This window comes from Ictidomys tridecemlineatus, chromosome 10 (assembly GCF_052094955.1).
Source record: "Ictidomys tridecemlineatus isolate mIctTri1 chromosome 10, mIctTri1.hap1, whole genome shotgun sequence".
Lineage (NCBI taxonomy): Eukaryota > Metazoa > Chordata > Mammalia > Rodentia > Sciuridae > Ictidomys > Ictidomys tridecemlineatus.
Window position 1 is genome coordinate 122,928,304 of NC_135486.1, and position 13,168 is coordinate 122,941,471.

The following is a 13,168-nucleotide window of genomic DNA, read 5'->3' on the forward strand; positions in this document are numbered from 1 at the left end:
TTCCCCCTTTTGGTCGTCCTGGGAATTGAATCCTGGGGGGTTCAACCACTGGGCCAAATCATACAGGCTGGCCTTGAACGTGGGATCCTCTTGCCTCAGCACCAGTTGTTGGAATTACCGGTATCTGCCACACCTGGCAGAGTAAGTGTTCTGAGGGAGCATTTTAGGAAAGCTACTTCAATAACATGTAAAAGGTCCAACTGACCCAGTTGAAATTTATACCACAAAAACAAAAATTCTTTCAAAACCCAAAGGTATTCATGTTCCTTTTTTTGGTGGTACTGGGAATCAAAGCCAGGGCCTCAGGTGTGCTAGCCAAGTGCTATATCCCTGAGCATGTTCCCAGCAGCATCTAGTGTTACTTTACACTAGCATAAAACTTGAGGATTTAACAAGAAACTGTTTCATTAAAGTAAACCCAAAGAAATAATCAACTCCTTAAAATGTGTTTTTCAAGGAATATTTAATAAGGCAGATGACGTGCTTATCTGACATGTAATTTTATGTCACTGTAATAAACAAAACATCCTGTTCACTGGGTAAAAAGGACCTGCTTTATGCATATACACTCAGTGCAATTTTAAAAATACTGTAATTACAATTTCACACCATAATTTGAATATGTGACCAATCTTATTTTTTCATAGGGGAGAAGAAAATTCCTTGAACAATCATTTGAGGCTGGTACAAAAATCCACCACTATATCCCGCAGGATCATTCCATAGTCTTCAAGATTCAGATGACACAAGAGTGGCTTAAATTCAACCTTTTAGGGAGGACATTCCAGCTCGCATGATCTCATCAACCAGGAGAATGTTGGTGGCAATCACAGTGCTAAAAGGGAAACAGATGGCTCAAAAAGGAATCCTTAACTCAACCTGCTGTTCCCAACTAGACAATACAAAACACATCCAGCTGATGTCGTCTTTCTACTCAGGGCTGGCTGGTTGAGTCTCTACCTTACAGCAGATTACATCCTTCAGAGGATAACAAAACTCAGAAGATACCACCATGAAGAGTATGCTGATTCCCAAAGGCAAGCAAGCTGCCCATCTACCTAATACACTTGTGTCTTGGTCAAGTCTTAATCCTGTCTGCCCATGCAGTGCTGGGGACTGTACCCAGGGCTTCACATGTGCTAGAGACAAGGCCTCAACCAACAAATTCTATCCTCCTCAGCCCTTTGAAACTTTTTTTTGGGGTGGCACTCAACCACTGAGCCACATCCCCAGCCCTTTTTTGTATTTTATTTAGAGACAGTTTCAATGAGCTGCTTAGTGTGCCTTGCTTTTGCTGAGGCTGGCTTTGAATTTGCAATCCTGTCTCAGCTTCCCAGCTGCTGGGATTACAGGCATTTGCCCCTATACCTAGCTCTGAAAGATGTTTTAATTTTTATTCCCCCAAACTTACCAGGAGTGAAGAAGCTGTTTCTTCACACAGTAGTTATCCCATACGCCCACTTCTGCTGCAACCATTGGCTCACCTGAAAGGTAACCAAGTCTTCTTAAAATACAGTACATCATTATATCAGACGCAGTCTAAAGGTATAGGGAGCACTATTTTATGAAGTGTTGCCAATTCTAAAACAGAATAAAGCCATTGAAAACATTTAAAATATAAGAACGTTTGGTGCTGACTTGCTTATTACTCATTCTCTCCTCTGTAACTACACAAAATCCTCCACAATACCTCTGGTGAGTGGCTAACCTCTGCTTAGATGCCTTCCAGTGACAGGGTGATCTCATGGGTTACCACATGCTTGGACATCCCTCTGTTATTTACTGTATTTTCATTTGTCAATCTGATCACATAATATATTCTTTTAATCAGGAACTGATTAAAAGACTGGGTTAATACAAAAACCCTTCATTATCAACGACGCTTCATACCACCACTCAGCAACATCTCCAAGAAATCTATACTCAGGCATCCACCCCGGCAGAGCCCTGAGCTCTGGACAGCACTGGCATCAAGTTGCAGAGCTGCTTGCCAAGACTCTTTCCAACCCTCCTAGAGTGACCTCACATGCTTGGTATTGTTCTTGCCCTACAGAGAGGCCTTCTCTTACCTGTGTTCAGATCCACACCTACAAGCTGACCTGATTCTGAATGTTCTGCTCGAATCTTAACTAGTGTTTCTTGAAGGTCAAAACCAGAGTTCTGAGCAAGAACCTAAAGTAAACAAATTTAATTCTTGAAAAGGCAGGAATTAAGAAGTTCTACAACAAATGAACAGTATTTACAATCCAAAAAGTAAAAACACAAAACCTCATAATGAGGGCTGGGGATATAGCTCAGATGGTGGAGTGTTTGCCTTACATGCACAAGGCCCTGGGTTCAATCCCAAGCACCATAAAAAACCCCAAACAAACAGAAAACAGTGGTTTAAAATAACAGAAAGTTATAACTTTTAACATCAGTTTAAAATAACAAAAAGTAAGCTTGTACTCAAGCATAAAGCCTTTACTGCAAATATTCTTAAAACAGTTCTCTTGTCATCCAAAACCTCAAGGACAGTCAAGTCTCCCAGAACAAAAGGCTTTGAGATGATGTGGATAGTATAATCACAGGGGCTCAGAAGGCTGAGGCAGGATGATCACAGTTCAAGGCCAACCTGAGCAATTTAGCCAAGACCTTGTCTCAAAATAAAAAAGGGCTGGTGTTGTGGCTCAGAGGGAGAGCACTCAGGCACTCGTTTGATCCTAGCACCACATAAAAATAAAAAAGACACTGTATCTACCTATAACTAAAAAATATTTTTTAAAAAGTAAAAAGGGCTGGGGATGAGGCTCAGTGGTTAAGTATCCCTGGGTTCAATCTCCTGTACCCCCTCCCCCAAAAAAGTATATAGATATGATGGGAGTATAAGTGTCAAGTAGAAAAGGATTCAACCTGCTCACTCAAAATTCACATTATGAAGAAAACCTATATTATCAAAAAGGTTTGCTCAGTTTAATTGTTTTGATGTATTTAATAACTGTTCAAGTTTTCACACCTTGGGAATAATGAGCAATGCATCAGCAAACGCCTGGACTCCAAGTTGGGCCCTGCCTTTCACACTGGGCTTATACTTAATCAGGGCTTCTGCCATGGCCACCTCCACTGCACCAGCACCTGGAACCACACAGCCTGTTGTGTGGAGAAGAGGAGAAATGATAATAAGCTCAAGAAAAATGATGAACCAATTACAAGGAAACAAGATATATATAGAAAACCACTTATGAATTAACTTCTTAGGAATCCGCCGTTTTCATAACTAAAAATTTAACAACAGCACTGCACTTGTCTGCTCTGCAGAGCTGCGGATTGAACTGGGGCCCCATGCTACTAGACAAGCTCTCCACCACTGAGTGACACACCCAACCCACATGCAAAGGGACAAACCTAACAGCACAATAGTTCAATTGAGCTGGCACTCTCTTGAGCATGTGTTAGTTCATTTGTCTGTATTCACTTTTAATAGGGGCACACTATGAAAAACCTTAGCATACCACAGTTATTATAAAAGGAAGACTTTACTTTTGCATGGTGTCTGGCTGTGTAAAATACTGACTAAAGTACACAGTATTCAGCCATGCTTTTTACACTAGCAAAAAGAACAAGATTTAAACACAATGAGCTCTTACCATCATCGAGTGCATTTTTGACTGCCCTTAAGCCATCGCGTATAGCATCTTTGATCTGAGTGAGTGTGTGCTTATTTGGTCCTTTGACTAATAATGTGACAGAACGGGGATTGTTACATTTCTCAATAAAGGTGAACTTCTCTTCTCCCTGTAAGAGAGATTTTCAAAACCAGAATATATACAAAGAGTGAACAGGAGAGGAGTATACGGAGAGGATAAATAGCATATTAATCATACTAATTATACTGACCATATTAAAGCCAAATTTAGTAAAGATTGTCATTTTTTTCCATGCCAATGGAAAAAAACAAACAACAAAACGTATATAAACAAAGAAAAACCTGATCCTGAATTTAAACTTTTCTACTGAGGAATTCAGGTTTGGGAGGAAAACACACTTACCAAGGTATACTCATAGACAAGTCCTGCATAGCCCAGGCAGTCAGGACTGAGGTCATCAAGAGAATTCAGAGCCACCCCACCACAAGCAAGAGTCAGCCTGAAAGGGTAAAGTGTGAAACGTGTCAGCAGCATCAGCAGTTACGCTCAAAGAGAAGACTAACCACTGTCAGGAAGAAATCTCCAGAATTACAGGCTAAAATTGCATTCTCAAAAATATTTCAACCTAAGCCTTTCCATTCATCAATAATCAGCTGAAAAGGATCTTTTCTTTTAACCTGTTAAAGCCACCCTCCCCCACAGCCAGCAAATAGGCTTCAAATATGACCCTGCACCCCTGGTATTAGGGATCGAATTTGGGGCCTTGCATGTGCTAGCCAAGTGCTCCAATGAGCCATATCCTAGCCTTTAAAAAAAAAAAAAAAAAAAAAACAACCCAGGGGCTGGGGATGTGGCTCAAGCGGTAGCGCGCTGGCCTGGCATGCGTGCGGCCCGGGTTCGATCCTCAGCACCACATACCAACAAAGATGTTGTGTCTGCCGATAACCCAGCCAGACTAATATTTTATTTAGTTCTTGGCAGGCCGGACATCTTTGTTTGTATGTGGTGCTGAGGATCAAACCCTGGCCGCAGGCATGCCAGGCGGGTGCGCAGGCGGGCGTGCTACCGCTTGAGCCACATCCCCAGCCCCATATCCTAGCCTTTTAAAATTCTATTTTCAGACAGGGTCTAGGTAAGTTGCTCAGGGTGGTCTTGAACTTGCAATCGTTGTGCCTCAGTGCCTCAGCTTCCCAAGCCGCTGGGATTACAGGTGCATGCCATCACACCCAGCTCTCTGGAATCTTTTCACAAGAAAAACCAGGGGTAGGGTGTGTCTTGTTCTAAACAATGCTCACAGAATTATTCACAATAGCCAAAAAGTGGCTACAACCCAAATGTCCACCAACAGATCAAAGATAAAACATGGCACACACAATGGAATAAAGAGTGAGATTCTGGCCTGATACAGCATGCAGACTAAGCCAAGTAAATAAAACAAGCCAGATACAAAGGACAAACACCATGACTCCATTTACAGGAGGCACTGAACTCAGACCTGTGTTCACCAAGGTAAGGAGAGGGAGAATTGGGAGTAACCTACCTTGATGACAAAAGTTTCAAGATGCACACTGGTGGCAGCTGCACAACAGTGTGAATGCAGTAATGCCACTCCTTGGAGCCCTTAAAGTGGGAGATGTTATTTATATGATGCCACAAAAAAGTGAAAAATAAAGGAGGAAAAGAAAAATCCTAATTCACTTGCCAACTAGTGAAATTTACATTATTCAGATGATCTGCTCATACCTTTCCATATTTCTCCGTTTAGCTCTGCGCAGAGCTACTATGCCTTCTTTTGCAAGCGCATCCAAAGAAAAGGGGTCAATCCCCTATAAAAATAAAATCAGTTTCAGTATATCTTGCCTTAAGAGTAGAAAAGAACAACAGACTTTTCTTTTGTAACTCTAATTTTCATTCTCACCTTCTGATTGATAACAACAAAACCTTTATCTGAATCACCACAGACTTTCTTTTTCAGTTCTACTATTTTTTTCACTCTATCTTCAATAAATTTTCTTTCAGCTTTTACTAGTTTCTCTCTCTCTTCTGCACTCTTGTAAAAAAAGCCAGAATTCACTTCTCTGTTAGAAAAAGAGAAAAAATGTTTACGGCAAAGAAAGCAGCCTGAGAAACTTGATTCATCTTAAAGCTTACAAAGTCCCGGAGACCCAATCCTGCCCCTTGTACATTGTTAGTAGTCATCTGCTCCTGGCCTCCCAAACCCAAATGAGTTATTACTGCCCTCACAGTGAACAAAATGAATTTCAAAAGGAACTTGCTGCAAAATACCAATCTCCTCCACTCCCCCTTAAAGGGGCGACCACTCACGTTTTTTCATACTCCAGCGACACATTGCATGTGAGAATGTATGCGTTTTCCACTCTCTTCTTCATGTCAGGGTGGCGGGCCCCATGGTCCAAAACAAGACCTCTGATTAAGCTGTTAAAAGAATTCATATTGTTACTTGTGGGAGGCCATCCTCGTACATGATTTGAGATACCTCCCTGGCTGGATGAGAGGCGCTTAGACACATCTTTGTGTCCAGAGCTTTCCCCATCCTTCTCAGGTCCGAGGGCTTGTCCGTGTGGAGGTGTGTCTGGCCACTACCCCTAAAGACCCAATTGTCGCACCATGACTTTGGGACACTGCCCCCCTTAAACTTCATTGGATGGGATTTTCCCCAGAATTTTTTGTTCCCCAATAAAGTCCACTCCCTGGCGTGTTCTCTCTCTCTCACTGGCCTCTTCAGTAAACCTCGCTACCCTAATAGGTAGCTTGAAGCTGGAGGTAGGAGAAGCCGTCCCGGAGCTGGTTTAAAGGTAATTAGAATCTGTCTTTTTTAATTCAAACTCCCTTCGGATTTCTCACATAGCTGAACCTTCATTTATGAAGCCTGTGCTGGCAGTGGGCTAAAGTTACTGATTTCCAAAATAGGAGTCTTTCACTGACAAAACTGAAACACTCAAAAGATTATACTGACAATTTTTATACCATTAGTTTTCTCTCTTGAATTATCTGAAGTTTCTAGTGAAACCTAGGGATGGTCAATTGTGAAAAAGCAGTATTACAGAGCGCAAGACAGGCTATTCCAACAAGAGTAACACCACTATCCTCAATGGAAAATTCTGCAGATACTCTCAAATGGCAGACATCAAACTCTTGATTGCCTCCTTCAAATAAATATTATCTCGGTCTTTAAAAAACACAGCATACCTTCCCCAGTCTTCAAGAGGAAATATCACTAGGAACAAATGGACTACCCTGCAATTTATTCCACAAAATTATGTTTACCCAAACATATAAATATTTATTTTTGTGAACATCCAACTTATAAATCCACTTTATTATTATTTCAGGGCTGGAGACTGGCTCAGGGGTGGAGCCCCTGCTCACAGGCACAAGGTTCAACCCCAACAGACACTCAGAAGTGGTTCAACAGAACTCTATCACCTACCTTGTGTCAGTTTCAGATTTATGTTTCATCTCCATGATTTCAACCATGAACAGGTCAATAGGCTCATCTTTTTTTTTAATGGCCAAAATGGAGTCCACTACAGCCTACAACAGGAGTACAACTGTTATATAAATTCAATTTGCAAAAGTTAAAAACATTGGGGGTTGGGGTTGTGGCTCAGCAGTAGAGTGCTCGCCTAGCATTTGTGAGGCCCTGGGTTCAATCCTCAGCACCACATAAAAATAAATAAAATAAGGAAATTATGTCCAACTACAACTAAAAAATAATACCCCCCCAAAATAAAATGTTAAAATACTGAAGTTCTTCTTTAGAAGTTTTAAGTTACTTTAAAATATGATTTTTTCCTATGAGTAATGAAACTACAGTAGAAATAAAAGGCTCTAGTCATTTACAGTTCTAAAATATTAAATAATCACTCCTATTTTGCTGAAAATACTAATAACTATAGCTTACTACAATTACATGAAGAACTAAGAGTCAGAAGATTCCCAACATGGAAAGGTCAATACCCAAGGAAGCAGAAATGCTAATTAATTACCCTGATTTGATTGTTATACATTGGACACATGTATTAAACCATCACATATGCACCATATTTAAATTACTGATTAACTAGGAGCTTTCTAATTAAACCTTCATTTTATATTCCTTTCAAAAAATTGTTTTATTAGCATTTTAATGAAAGTTCCAATTGTATTTTTATAACCTGGTGAGGCAAGTTGTTCTTTGTATTTTCTCACTTCATATATCAGGGAATTGGATTAAATATCACTGCCTGGACAGAAATGAACCTACTTACTTCAAATGGTGGACACTGAAGGTTTCAGACAGTACCTTCTAATTGGAATTGCTAAGAACACCGATGCTTCTGCTCTAAGGTATTTTCCATGTTTACTACACCACATATACCAATTGAACACATACCTCTGTCAGGATGTCTGCAAGTTCAGCATGAACTTTGGTACGGAGAGACGTTCTGGCCACATCTATGAGTGTCTCCCTGTCCATCTCTCTGTTTACTTTGATTTGTTCCAAAAACTGAAGGGCCTTTTCCTTTGCAGCTTCGAAACCTTCAGTGATTATTCTAGGATGAAGACCCTGTAATAAACACACAATCAAAACACTGCCACTAAACCTGGCACCTTCCATTAAATGCAATTGTTCGTGGAAGTTCACATAATTTCTGAAGGGATGATTTGGGATCACTCATGCCTTTTAACATAACCAAAGCAGCATGATGTGCTGACTTTCTGAATACATTTGAAAGAACAGAATATACCTTTCAATGCAGAGGAAAAGAACAGACATTGCTCTAGCACAGCGTCAAAGCCAAGTGAACTATAAAGCACACTTGGGTGTTTGCTGTGCAAATCACCAGGGATAATATCAAAACCTAAAAGTGATCCCTAGAAATCTGTTATTAGTAGGAACTCCCTCACCCCCATACTGGGGATTAAACCAGGGTCTCATGCATGCTAGGCAGTGCTCTACCACTGAACTACATCCTTAGTCCTATTTTATTTTTGAGACAAGGTCCTGCTAAATTGCCAATGCTGGCCTCAAACTTGAAATCCTTCTGCCTCAGCTTCCCATGTAGCTGGGATTCCAGTTGTACACCTCCACACCCAGCTAGTAGGAACATTTTAACTTTTCTACAAGCAATCTGAAATTAATTCACATCTTTAGCAATCAAAATAAATATAGACTAAACATCTGCTCGCTCTCTCTTCATAGGGAATTCTGACAGTGGATTAGTTACTCACCGAGGTTTGCTTTAAACTTGGAACTATTCAGGGCTAAAAAAAAGTTGTAGAATTTGGTGAGGCGTGGAGGTGCATACCTGTAATCCCAGCGGCTCGGGAGGCTAAGACAGGAGGATCTTGAATTCAAAGTCAGCCTCAGCAAAAGCGAGGTACTAAGCAACTCAGTGAGACCCTGTCTCTCAATAAAACACAAAACAAGGCTGGGGATGTGGCTGAGTGGTTGGGTGTCCCCGAGTTTAATCCTTAGTACCCCTACCCCACAAAAAGTTGTAGAATTCTTTTTACTCAAATGTCTAACATTTAGTTGACCTTTTCCTTGTAACTATGGCTAGTTCAGACCTCTACATCTCATATTATTAATTTGTTGTAGAGCTAGATAGAAATAAAAAATGAAACGTAACTTGATTAAAAAACTTGCAGGCCAACAAAGATTCCATAACATATCCATCATCACACATTTCTATTTCCACCATGATAAAGACCCAGGTTCTCAGATTTATAACTCCTGCTCTTTACATGCTGTGTGGCCTCAGCTACTGTTAACACATCAATTTACAAACGTCACATTTCTTACACACAATCAAAACAAGACAATTCTATGTACCTCAGAAATGTAGAGATCTGCCTGTTTGAGCAGCTCTCCAATGATAAGGACATTGGAAGTGGTGCCATCCCCAGTGATGTCATCCTGGGCTGTTGCTACTTTTGCTATCAAGGAGGCTGTTGGGTGCTGAATTTGCTGAAAAAGGAAAAAAATTTACTTAAATTACATTACTTAAAATAAATATACCTTGAAACCAATCTGTTGAGAACCTCTTTAAATGCTGTCTACCTTAATTGCCCAAATATTTGACTAATACTCCTTTAATAAAAAAATTACAAATTGCTATTTTGCATATCAATCTATGATGATCAAAATATATGGAGACACACACTGGCAATCCCAGCTATTTGGGCAAGTGACCAAGGAGGATTTTAAGTTCAAGGTCATCTGTGGTAACTTAGTGGGACCCTCTTAGCAAAGATCTTCCAAAGAGTCACTGTGGGAAAGAAAAATTTTCATGTAAAAACAGGAAAATCACCATGCCTCTGAAGCCACTCCAGATTCTTAATCACAAAGGATTCAACCAAATCTCCTGCACCGCCTTTGGTTTTTCTATGCTCCTTTAACCTTGAATAGCTCTCAGCCTTCTCTATCTTTGGGGATACATTTTTTTTTTTGGCGATACTGGGGATTGAATCCACGGGTGCTCCACCACTGAGTTACACTCCTACACTCCCAGCACTCCCAGCCCTTCTTATTTTGAGACAAGGTCTTGTTAAATTGCCCAGGCTGGTCTTAAACTTGTAATCCTCCCACCTCAGCCTCCCAAGTTCCTGGGATCACAGAGCCTGGCTGATTAAGAATCTAGGCCATGAGGCTGGGGTTGTGGCTCAGTGTAGAGCGCTTGCCTAGCATGTGCAAGGCTCTGGGTTCGATCCTCAGCACCACATAAAAAAAATAAAGGCATTGTGTCCAACTACACCTTAAAAAAAAAAAAGAAAAAGAATATAGGCCTTGACAGAATCTTTATAAAGACTATCGGCTGGGCTGGGGATGTGGCTCAGCGGTAGCGCGCTCGCCTGGCATGCGTGCGGCCCGGGTTCGATCCTCAGCACCACATACCAACAAGGATGTTGTGTCTGCCGAGAACTAAAAAAATAAATAAATAAATATAAAAAAAATTCTCTCTCTCTCTCTCCTCTCACTCTCTTTAAAAAAAAAAAAAAAAGAAAAAGAAAAGAAAAAAAAAAGACTATCGGCTGGGCCTGGTGGTCACATGTCTGTAATCCCAGCTACTGGGGATGTAGCTCAGTGGCAGAGCACCCTTGAGTTCAATCTCCAATATGTCCACATACACAATCTTGCACACTGCTTCCTACTTCACCTAAACTGGCTGCTAAGTACTCTGGCAGGGATGCTAGCAGGTGATGCTGCTCACCTGTCAGTCCCACAGCAATAGATTAAAGACAGATCTTTCCATTGCACCTGGGGAACTTCAGCAGCCATCCAGGAAAGACACATGTGAAACACACGCAGACTATATGTAAAGCTGCATCAGTGCCAGGCCTGATGGCGCACACCTGTAATCCTAGTGGCTTGGAAAGCTGAGGCAGGATTAAGAGTTCAAAGCCAGTAACTTAGAGAGGACCTAATAAACTTAACAAAACCTGGCTCTAAATAAAATATTAAAAAAGGGCTGAGATGTGGCTCAGTGGTGATTCCCGTTACCAGGGGGGAAAACAAAAAGGAAAAAGGAAAGCTGCTAAGAGGTACAATAATGATATTTTGGCCATTTTGGGAGGATGATGGACCCATTAAGAGCATTTTTAAGGGCTGGAGGTATAGCTCAATGTGAGAGTGCACACTTAGGATGGACAATGGGCTCAATTCCCATCACTCAGATATAAAGAACATTTCAGAAATGAGATGCCATGTCTGTGATTCACTTCCAATCAAGAGGGAAAAATTAAGCAAAAATGTAAAAAAAAGAAAAACCCACTAAAGGGCATGTGAATGTTTCATTTTCTCAACTTTTCTGTTCATTTATAATTTTTCAAGGAAAAAAAAAAGAAAAATCTATGGCAATTGAAGAGGTGCGGGCAAAGGGGACTTCTGAGGTGGCAGTTTCTTTCTTAGTTTCTTCTTGTGTTCAGTTTGTTAATTATTATTAATAACAATAAATGTTTAATATGCTTTTCTGTAGTTGTCATATTTTACAATAAAAACCAACCAAAACTAAAAAGTCAAAAATATGGCTTTTATGACAACAAATTTAAACTATAACTTTGCTTGTCATTAGCAAAGGCTACCATTTAGCCATGCAAAAACAAACATTTCATAATCCTGTGATTAAAAAACATCTGGATATTGATACCATGGATACTACTATCAAAATTCCAAATTCTATTCTCAACTTAAATTAGAGGAAAGAAATGTGTGTGGGGGGGCCGCTGGGGTTGTGGCTCAGTAGCAGAGCACTTGCCTGGCAAGTGTGAGGCACTGGGTTCGATTCTCAGCACCACATCAAAATAAATAAATAAAGGTCCATCAACGACAAAAATAAAATAAAAAAAGAGAAAGAAATGTGTATGAGCTGCTAAGTTTTGGAAGAACAGATATGAGCAAGAATTTTGAGACAGGGGCTCCCTAGAATGCCCAGGCTGGCTTCCTGCCCCAGCCTTGCAAATTGGTGGGATTACAGGTGTGTGCCACAGTGCCTTTCAACAACACCGATCCCTGGGACTTAAGGTGGAGAGATGTATCAAAGGTATTCCTGTTTTTTTTTTTTTTTTTTTTTTAATGCTGTTGGGGAAGGAACCAGAGCCTCGCACATGCTAGGCAAGCAATCAGTCTTGTGAGCTACGACTCCAGTCGAAGAAATTTTAATTGAAAACAGAAAATCTTGCTGTTTTGCCCAGCTGGTTGTGTCAACCGCCCCTAATTTTTCAAATGACAATGAACTAAAACAATCCTTTAACCCAGACAACAAGTGGCAGGAGAGCCGGTATTCAGGCTCAGGGCCCCTGGCTGCACAGCACTGGCACTCCATCCCGACCATGCCGCTCTCCTGGTCCTCCCCGTCTGCGGGGAATCTCGGACACGATTTTCTCCCACCCCTCCTGTAAGGCAAACGACGACCTGACCAGAACGGGAACCTCACCATTTCGTGCAGCAGCACGTTGCCGTCCTTGGTGAGCTTGATGTCCCCAGCGCCAGACACCAGCCTGTGGGGGGGGGGCAAAAACGCCAAGTCAGCTTGCGCCTTGTCAAGGAACCCAGCCGGCCTCCCGCGTCAGCCCCCGGGGCGCCTTCCCAACCCTCCAAGGCCCGCGGAGGCCGGAGAGGGGCGGCGCAGCGAGCGCACACGGGCGAAAACGGGACCCCGCCCGGTCTTACATCTTCATGGTGCCCTTGGGCCCCAGGTTGGTCCGCAGCACGTCCTGCAGCCCGCGGGCCGCGCTGATGTTCACCGCCAGCGCCGCCTGCGCGCGGGCCACCTCGGCCTTCGGGTTCAGAGTCTTCACGGCCGCCATAGCTGTCCGGAGAAAGGAAGAGAGGCGCGCACGGAACCGGAGCCGGCACCGCGTGGCCGGGCGGCGCTCTCAGCAGCTTCTGGAAAAGTCGGGCGCGCCGGACCCGCCCCCAGCGTGCGCACGCACCGCCGCCGTTGCCCCCCGTGGTCCCGCCCCCAGCGTGCCACGCGCCTCCGCCATTGGTCCATAGGCCGGTCGGCGTGCGTTCATTGGTCGTGGCCGCTAGGCGC

General features: G+C 42.3%; 1 protein-coding gene and 2 non-coding genes across 3 annotated transcripts; all 3 read right to left on the bottom strand.

Annotated features, from left to right (window-relative positions):
* Positions 1-444: 444 nt before the first annotated feature.
* On the bottom strand, positions 445-13,051 carry Cct6a (chaperonin containing TCP1 subunit 6A). Its single transcript, XM_005328554.4, has 14 exons — positions 12,802-13,051; positions 12,566-12,629; positions 9,466-9,600; positions 8,023-8,196; positions 7,078-7,181; positions 5,952-6,062; positions 5,545-5,704; positions 5,370-5,452; positions 4,029-4,125; positions 3,627-3,774; positions 2,996-3,129; positions 2,070-2,172; positions 1,412-1,484; positions 445-835 (listed from the first exon to the last, which is right to left on the bottom strand). The coding sequence occupies exons 1-14, from the start codon at positions 12,936-12,938 to the stop codon at positions 763-765; spliced, it is 1,596 nt and encodes a 531-aa protein (XP_005328611.1). The 5' UTR covers positions 12,939-13,051; the 3' UTR covers positions 445-762.
* LOC120887721 (small nucleolar RNA SNORA15) lies at positions 3,443-3,578 on the bottom strand. The gene has a single exon (XR_005731054.1). It is a non-coding gene; the product is annotated as a small nucleolar RNA SNORA15 (small nucleolar RNA).
* On the bottom strand, positions 8,334-8,468 carry LOC120887726 (small nucleolar RNA SNORA22). The gene has a single exon (XR_005731059.1). It is a non-coding gene; the product is annotated as a small nucleolar RNA SNORA22 (small nucleolar RNA).
* Positions 13,052-13,168: the final 117 nt, after the last annotated feature.

What these genes read in the sequence shown, in the direction of transcription:
- Cct6a (XM_005328554.4), bottom strand. Translation starts at nt 12,938, where the DNA reads ATGGCGGCCGTGAAGACTCTGAACCCGAAGGCCGAGGTGGCCCGCGCG. An exon ending in ACGTGCTGCTGCACGAAATG is followed by an intron (nt 9,601 to 12,565) that starts GTGAGGTTCCCG and finishes TTCCTTTTTCAG; the next exon opens with CAAATTCAGCACCCAACAGC. An exon ending in TTGCAGACATCCTGACAGAG is followed by an intron (nt 7,182 to 8,022) that starts GTATGTGTTCAA and finishes CTCCTGTTGTAG; the next exon opens with GCTGTAGTGGACTCCATTTT.